This window comes from Nansenia antarctica, assembly GCF_963989245.1.
Source record: "Nansenia antarctica genome assembly, chromosome: 17".
Taxonomy (NCBI): Eukaryota; Metazoa; Chordata; class Actinopteri; order Argentiniformes; family Microstomatidae; genus Nansenia; species Nansenia antarctica.
In genome coordinates, this window is record NC_137687.1 from 6,195,576 (window position 1) to 6,205,178 (window position 9,603).

Here is a 9,603-nt window from a genome sequence, read left to right on the forward strand (position 1 = left end):
CATGTCATCCCTTCTCTCTCTCTTACCCATCCTTCCTGTCAAATCTCTACTGTCTCTATCACAATTTTTAAATAATAATATGAGTGGGACTGCCACAAAATAACTTACAAAAAAAAAGAAAAACTACTAAATAACAACATCAAAGTAAACGGTTAACAAAACATCATACTATGCATGCATTAAAAATAAAAGCTCCTGATGTGCAGAGGCAAATATGTATTTGGTATTTTACATTATGGCCAAGTGGTGTAACAAACGCCACTCAATTCATGTATTCTAAAAAGAACCATGAAACAACATCCTTACTTGACTCTTAATAATGTGCTTTTAGCTTGAGACATTGCAACTGCCAAGACCAAAGTTAACGTGTGTTTTTTTGTGTGTAAATGACTACAATCATGTTCAATTCGATAATTATCCAAAACTCCATAAAGTCAATGGTGTTTTTCTGCTTCATCTCTTTTGTGAGTCGTAAACGAGGATCATGTGGGTTCACTCTGGGTTGAAATCAGTCACAGTCTGGAATGACGTAACTCAAGTCGACATGGACGAAAGGCTTGAGGAAACCATTCATTCCGCCAAACACTGACTTTTTGCCAATTAAACAGTAACAAGGTCAAAATTGTATTGATTGTAAGTCGCTTTGGAATAAGGCGTCTGCTAAATGCCAAAAAATGTAAATGTAAATGTAAAATTATCTGAAGATGAAATGCTGTTTGCATTTTATTGAGGATGCAGATTATTGTATTACTTGCTTGTGCTTGTGTTGTGCTATTTCAATAACTGAAAGCCTATGTATCTATTCGATCAAGTCGATCGTACGCTGTTGTCTTCCTCTAAAATTCGTAATAGAAAGTAATACAAGTAGCACATGTATCCAGTTGTGTGTAGGCTACCAGTTAAATAGTAATGCTACATTTTAACCAAAAAATGTAATCATGTTTACCAAATGTTAAAAACATATTTTTGCACTCTATACAGTGTGTGTGTGTGTGTGTGTGTGTGTGTGTGTGTGTGTGTGTGTGTGTGTGTGTGTGTGTGTGTGTGTGCGTGTGTGTGTGTGTGGGGGGGGTAGGGGGTGGAGGGGTCTGTCTATATTCCGTCACTGGGGTCTCACAGCAGGCACATCTGGCTTGTGTGATGGCTGCTACTTCACGGTGCTTCAGACTGATTCATGGGCCTAGTACTCAGCCTCAGCTGGTATTCCACTTCGACCATTTTACATCACATAACTCCCCAAACTTTGCTCTCGCCTCTCTTCACCCACATACTGCCAATAACCTTTATATTTATCTCTCATAAATACCTCGCGGCCTTGCTCTCCCCCTCTCCTTCTTCCTAGAATTCTCCAAACCCCACTCTACAAAATCTCTCTCTCTGGTGTGTATCATTGAACAATCACAATCTCTCAAACCTCAACCTTTCTCAACAGATGTACTGTATTTCTGTAACATCTCTACTTTCATTAATACCTGTCTCCTTTCTTCTGTCTCCTGTGTCACCGTTGTTCACTACTTTTCTCTCTTAACTAGATAAGATCATTTAAAGATCATTTTACCCCAGCCTCAGGTTGTTGTCATATTGTTGTATGTATGTATTGCTGTTGTCAGCATTGTTATGCTTTGACGATATTGCCTCTGGCAAGCTTTGATTGATTGTGTCTTGTAAGCAATACTATTACACAATATACTCCATAAAACACTCACACCACCTCACCTGTCAATCATCTTAAGAACAGGAGAAAATTCATCAGAACTTTAGCAGATGAATATCTGATCAATGTAATACAGTTAAATGTAATGCAATAACAATGTTATGTCATCATCATACTTGTATAAAGACCACACCCTCAACAAGATTTGTTCAATCAAGTATCACACATTAATCATGAGACAAGGCCACAAGTTAATAAGGCCAACAACAAAGTAATACAAACCATAACTGTTTTTGTATTTGTGGAATGTACATGATAACTTGTTGTGTTTGGTGAGCCCTCACTGAGATCACACGTTTTCCCCAGACGTTGTTTTGCTCACGGTGCCTCGTCATCACGTTCATTTCATCGCTCCGAACAAAGACTTGTGCTCCGTCGGCCCCAGTGGCCTTGCCACCCATGCTACGAAACATCAATGCCCATACCACGAGAGCAGCGGGGGACATGTGATTGGCCTGGAGCAAACTCTCACCAAATCAGTGCCAGTACGGCTTCGGGCGGTTGACATCTTGTTTTTTCTTGTAGTCATGTTACTCTTTGTTTTGGTATTTTCTTCGTTTCATACCCCTAATACCTCATCCCTCTCTTCATCTTCACAAGACCCTCCTTCCCCTTCATGTGCGTCAGTGTCCATTCCACTTATTTCCCCCCCTCAAAACACACATGTGGTAGCCTAGGGCGGTCCGGTGTTCCAGCACTGCGGCGTACAGTGCACACACACATGCCCATGTCAGCATGCTCTGCTTCTCTTCCTTACTTTCCTGTCACTGTCTCTATCCATAAAACATATGTATATACACACACACACACACGCACACACACACACACACATACACATACGAAACGTAAACACAAGCTTATTTATAGGATACAAATGCACACACAAGCACATCCAGGATCCACACGCACGATTTACAAACTACATGTTCACATATCTACAAACACATGTATACACGTACATGCGCACACACACACACACACACACACACATACACATACGAAACGTAAACACAAGCTTATTTATAGGACACAAATGCACACACAAGCACATCCAGGATCCACACACACATGTACGAACTACATGTTCACATATCTACAAACACATACACGTACATGCGCACACACACACACACACACACACACACACACACACATACGCAACCCCCTCTGCATCGTATTGATATTCAAGCCTGGCTCCGTCACTGTCAAAACATCTCTGCCTGCCTGCGTTCCCGGAGCCAAACACACTGCCTCTTCAAAGCGACCCAGTCAGCCCAGCTGTAGAAGGCAGAATCAGATAACACATACTACATACAGTACCACAGATCCGATGTGCCGGGATAACATCCACAACATCCAGGGCTTGGGTTATATTATTCCTTTTCAAAAACATGTGACAGGAGGGTATCTATCTGTCTTACTGTTTTTCTCTTTCTCTCTCTCTCTCTCTCTCTCTCTCTCGCGCGCGCTTTTTTTTTTTCTTCCGAGGTTCAGGGGTTAAGTTGTCCTCAGCATGTGTGAGTGGCCGGGACAACCCCACTTGAGGCCTAGTGATGAGAGAGTGTCTGCCTGGTGGGGGGGGTCGGAGGTTAAGTGCCTGGACACAGGGGGGGGGGTTGGCTGAGGCATAACCAACGAAAACACATTCACAGCTTTACTTCGTACACTTACAGAAATACGCACAGAAAACAGAAATATGTACAGACCTCAGTTATGAACCCACACAGTTATAGTGCCTTTCCAGAAACACGGATACACACACACCAAAAGGTACGAGTACATACATACATATCACTGCACCCTCCTGAGTCAGAGTGACAGGGGCAGCTGCCGGCGTGATCTCAGGGTCATGTTAGCTCACTAGAACAGTCAAAAGAAATTCTTCAAAAGAGTAAGAGGGGGACCCAAGGGGAGTCCCAGGTTGATGGAGGCTTGTGTAGAGGTAGGTGCTTCAAAACATGGACCCCCCTGGTCCATTTAGCTTCAGTGATGACTGACCAATTGAAACAAGCATAGGCGTATTTTGTTACGGTACATGTGGGAATACGGTACATGTGGGAAAACTAGGGTTAGGGTTAGGTGCTAGGGTGCTACGGTTAGGGTTAGGGGTAGATGTAGGGTTAGGGTTAGGGTTAGACATGCCAGCATGTACCAAGTCGAGGTAGCACCTAACCCTAACCCTAGTTTTCCCACATGTACCGTTATCCCACATGTACCGTAACATATTCACTACATACAGTGAATCTTTAATCTTCATTATCCCATTCCTTTCACCCCTTGTCCATTACTGTAAATTCCATGACATAGTTGTCTTAAAGTAGAGCCTGGAGAGTAGTAACAGAAATAAACAGTTTTTCCAATTGAAGAGGAGAGTTCTCTTTTCTGTGGCTGCAGCTTTGCTTTGGGAATTTCACAACGACAGCGATTTGTCTTCGTCTGTATAATGGCGCTGCGTGATTAGGAAAGCAAACATGGTCTTCACATGGTTATACTGTACATATCTGTTCATGAGAGAGTGTGTAGGTGGTGTATCAGCAGTGTGTGTGTGTGTGTGTGTGCGTGTGTGTGCGTGTGCGTGTGTGTGTGTGTGTGTGTGTGTGTGTGTGAGTGCGTGTGTGTGTGTGTATGCGCGTGCATGTGTGTGTGCGTGTGTATATGTCTGATATTTTGGACATCTGCTGTGTGTGCGGGCGTGTACGCTCGTAGCCTTATATTGACCCAATTATTTAGGGTTAGCAAATAAAATAGACATGGGCATGATTGATCCCAAGTGAGCTGGCGTTGTTGTTGACTTAAACTGTGTTTATGAAGCATGTGGGCCAACATGGGCACGGCACCCCTCCCAGGAGGGTGAAGAGACTCCATTAATCAGACGAGTGTTTTAATTAGGACTAATACCCTCAGGGCGCTACTCTCTCTTTCTCTCTCTCTCTCTAACACACACACACACACACATACACACAGGGGCTCTGTGTGTATGACCAGGGCCAGAAAGGGGGGGGTAGAAGAAATGGGTGGGAGCGTTAAGTTGGGAGGTTACTGTTTGTCCAAACGCTCTGAGGGTTATTCTCCTCATTTTCAGAATTTGGGAAACAAAAGTGAGTTTGTTACAGTAGCAGCAAGAGCCAGAGGGAATTAATAATAGACCATGCAGATGTTTGAGTGTGTCTAACCATGTAGGAGAAAGGCTGTTGTGTCCCAGTCAAATTCAATGTCTGGAATCCCTCTTTGACTGTTCTATTTTTAAGAGTCTTTGGGTTTAAGTCTGTTTTTGGAAAAGTATATATTTGTCTCCCTATTATTTTGTATTGTATTGAATATTCAATAGAATATTCTCAATATTCTATTGAGATGAGTGACAGAAAATGACAACAAGTTAATGACAGAAACAGTATTCTCAATTCTCTGAAGTGTATTTTTTAATTATTATTATTATTATTATTATTATTATAAATAGTAATAATACTGTGCTTGTACACACAATATTTCGTCATATCATTCTGTCAAATAATAAAAAAAATATATTTAAAACAATGACTTTTTTTTTTTTTAACAAAATCCTTCAATTTTCTTTTCCATTCAGGACTCATTGCGACACTTGAACAATTATTTGAGACATACATTTTAGTGTACACTGTATACCCATAATGTTGATAACATGTTGGATAACATGGCTCAAATGTTGCAGAAGGGTTCAGAATGTTGCAGAATAGTTTACATACATTTGGGGGAATAAATAGGCCCATGATGCATCAGTATATTGATATGTTTTCAGTTTTTGCAACAAGACAAGCAAAAAGACAAGCAAAAAAAATATTACAAAAAGGAAACAATTTGGCTTTGTAATTCTTCTTTTTTAACTTTCCCCCCCCTGAATCAATCTGCTCCACATGGGTTTGAAATGACATCAATGGGTCACAATGTGCTTCCCACCTATCCCTGACATTGTGCTCTCATAGCGGTATTCATTCTGTTTATTCTTTGTTTCTTTGTTCTTGCCCACTAAGGCCTACGAAGGCACATTCTCAGACAAAGATTCAAACACAAAAGTAAAAAAAGTTCTTAAAACATAAGTGAGATCTCAATAGAATGTTCTGAACATTCTGGAGAGAACAGCTGTAGTGTACATTTGCAGGTCTGTGTCTAGTCTCAAAGCTGAGTCCGTTTTTTTTTTTCCTTGTTAGTTTGTTTTATTTGCTTCTCAGCCTATGGGTGGAATGCTGTGTTCCTTTCACTCTGTGTGTGGGAAGGAATGTAGAAAGATGTTTTATAATGTCCAATAAAACCCAACAAAACCTGGTTTTATTTTCTCTCCATTTTTAAATAAATGGATTGGAATCTCTTTTAATTTGGCCCACTGTCATGTAAACTGTCTTTCAACAGCTCAAAGTAGTCGATAACTACATGGTTTGGTAGTGCTTTTTCACAGGAACCAACATGCAGATTTTTACCCCGGGAAAAAGGCTGACCGGCCCCTGGGCTATGCCGTGAGTCGTGGCGAAGTACTCAAATGTCCCGACCACAGTTGGCACCGACGCGGGGTATAACCAAATCCAACCCAGGCCAGGGAATGTACCCAGTGGCATATCTGCCATTCATCACGAGAGATATGTTAAGATTATAAATTCTTTCTTTTCTTCTTCTCTATCCTTCCATTCTTCTCATGAAGCTGTAGTAGATCGTGGTTTAACAGAGAGGGGCTGAGGCTGGCAGTAGGTAAGTACGTAGTCAGGAAGGCTTGGAGTTTGGTCCTGATTACTTGAACAGTTCCCTCATGGTAAACATGTGTCCCTCACACACAGCCTGGGCAGGAGCTGTGGGTTCACCTCAGAGAGGCTAGTCCTCGCTTTAGGTGATCTCATGTCTCATATAATGAAGGGCATCTAAAAGAAAAAAGAAGAGATGAGAGTTAGTTAAGTTGTTTCAATGAAGGAAAAGGAAGGATGAGAGAGAGAGCATACAGCATTTATGGACTATGAATGAAGGAAAGGGGGGTACTGATATTCTGGTGATGGAGGGTGGAGTGGGTAGATTTGATATCAGAATCTGTGACAGCGATCAATACTGCTTCCCCAGCTGACCTCGGCACAGCGCACCTGTTTCCAATAGCTGCCCTGCCAGAGGATGTTAGGATCCTTCCACCCCCAGAAAAAGACCTTCCCCTATTCTCCGAACCCAACCGCACACGGGTATCAAGTCTCAGTGATTAATGACATCAAGATGTAGTCACTCTGATGTGTGCGTGTGTGTGCGTGTGTGTGTGTGTGTGTGTGTGCATGCAAGTGTGTGTGTGTGTGTGTGTGCGTGCATGCGTGCGTGTGTGTGTGTGTGTGTGTGTGCATGCGTGTGCGTGTGCGTGCGTGTGTGTGTGTGTGTGTGTGTGTGCGTGTACCAACATATGAGGGTGGTTTGCATGTGCGTATCTGTCTTTCTGTCCACTTAATTCATCTAGATATTTCATTAGTGATTTCATCTCTCGGATATTAGGTTAGATATTCACTCGATACTGCGGGTCCTTTCTAAATCATGGCAAAGTCAGCTCCGTGGACGGTTGCCATGGCTTTGAAGGGACGAGGTTGCTGTGAGGTCGATGGATGCCTGCCCCCCGCCCCCCCCCCACCCCCCCGGGTACTCTAATCATGGTCGAGAGCGATGTGGATGACGTGACGTTGGTTTGAAAGTTACATGAACGTCTGTTTGAAGTCAACGTTAACCTTAGTGTAACACTAATGTGAGCTGAAGGGCCCCCATGCTGTTAAACAAGACTCCTGTCAGGAAACGTTCCAGGGGAGCATATCTAACACCATCAGGACATTCTGATGTGAATGGACCAGGGTTGCTAACAGCTATACTATAACCAGCCATAACTAGCTAGACATGATCCAAGTACACAGAGTCATCTTAAAACAACAGGATTAGCAGACAACACAGGACTTTTACACGCCTGAAACCATGAGGTTTTCTTTGGATGGTAAACATGTCATCTGAACTCTTACGACACATTTTTAACATTGCATTGATAGTACAATGGGATGAATTAGATGCTATAGTAGTTAAAGAGGTTGTTGAGTTCGTGAGCTTTAGAATTAGAATCTCCGTTTCGGGTCGTTCAGAGATATTGAGCGTCAAAGTTTTTACATTCCATTATGTTTTGTGAGATGGAACCTTTGTATTTTATGAATTACTAACTCAAAAATGTCAACATTTAAAAAAAAAAAACACCACACAGGCATTAATAAACACCTAATGGATCAGAATATGTAAAAAAACTCAATTTCGACAAAAACGGAGATAGAACCTTATAATTCTAACGTCACAAGTTGGTAATTAAAGGGTGAGATATTGACCTTACTTTGGCCATGGTACTGCCCGTACTGGTAGGAAGCCACTGGGTCCACACTGTAGGCAGGAGAGCTGTAGGAGGGCGGGCAGTAGGACTGAGAGTTGGGCAGCGAGGGGAGACTGGGTATACTGGGCACACTGGGCAGTCCCTCGAGCCCCTTGATGTGCTCTAGACGCTGGGAGCAGCTGGCCCCCATGGCCCCATGAGGCTCCAGGCCTCCTGTCAGAGGGGAGAGGGCGTAGTCACTCTGGGGCTGGTGGGGCACCCCGCCTGGGTTCAACAGACCCATCACCTGGACATAGACAGAGAGGATGGGAGAGAGGAAATGGAAGCATTGTTAACATTGCGAAAAAAGATCCATTTGTGATGGACGTTTGGATTGGTAAAGTATGCAATTTATTATCATGTCTGGAGGATAGCATTTGGAAAATGAGAAAACAAGGGGTGTTTAATCGACACACAAACATCCCTTACGCGTAGCGACACAGTCGTACATATCAAAAGAGCTTCCAGACAGGCAAAGATAGCGCAAGAGGAAGAATTAAGCAATTTGTCTCTAAGCGACGACTCCACTTATTTAGAAATTCCCCCTCGCTGTCATTTCCAAAAAGCATGGGATGAGATAAAGACTTATCTTTAAAGATATATCAACACAGATAAAGCATTAGATCTCCACAAGCCAACCCCCCTCAACCAAGAGAAATACTCGGGCCTTGACCTGTTATTGATTAGTGACCAGATAATCACATTTGGGGGAATATTTTTTTGGCGAGTGAAACATCGGAAAAAGAGCCGCAGGGCAAATGGGAGTTGCTACAGAGGTTCATACTGACTTGATAACATCCCCTGACAGACAACCAACCAACTTCACCTCCATTGACAGGTTATGAAAGGTGCTTAATGAACACATAGTTAAACGATTGGACCGCTACAGTATGTAAGAGTTATGAAGAACTAACAAAGCCCAAGACCCACCATGTTTAAATGCATCATATCTCCCTGAACAAGACCTCCACACTCTCCAGTCCTGATGCCCTAATGAAAAGCAGGTACGCTGCACTTTGGGCTCTTTTGGCCTTATAAGTGACATATTATTCTCCATCCACCCACACAGATGGTCCTGCTTAAGTCATTTCCCAAGCAGGGGACAGAGGAGCTCATGTTGATTTTGCGAGGGGAGTTGTGTTTCCCTGCCCTGGTAACATTTTCCTAAAAAATTACCTGCGTTCGTTTGGAAAGACTCTGTTTAAACAGAAAAAATATATTGACAGTGCATGCGGCCTGAAAACGACAGCTTTTCTTATACGCTCCCCCTCTCTCTCTCTCCCTCTCTCTCTCTCTCTGCCTCTCTCTCTCTCTGCCTCACTCTCTCTCTCTGCCTCTCTCTCTCTGCCTCTCTCTCTCTCTCTTTGCCTCTCTTTCTCTCTCTCTCTCTCTGCCTCTTTCTCTCTCTCTCTGCCTCTCTCTCTCTCTCTCTCTCTCTGCCTCTCTCTCTCTCTCTCTCTCTGCCTCTCTCTCTCTCTCTCTCTGCCTCTCTCTCTCCTGA

At 43.0% G+C, this 9,603-nt stretch overlaps 1 protein-coding gene across 1 annotated transcript in view; it reads right to left on the minus strand.

Moving 5' to 3' along the window:
- Window positions 1-6,579: 6,579 nt before the first annotated feature.
- Window positions 6,580-9,603, minus strand: part of pax3b (paired box 3b) — a gene marked incomplete at both ends in the record, with an annotated part of 27,965 nt that continues 24,941 nt past the window's right edge. Inside the window, 2 exons of the mRNA XM_080547779.1 lie at window positions 6,580-6,597; window positions 8,062-8,349. Coding sequence (XP_080403905.1) covers window positions 6,580-6,597; window positions 8,062-8,349 — 306 coding nt within the window. The remainder of the gene's footprint in view (window positions 6,598-8,061; window positions 8,350-9,603) is intronic.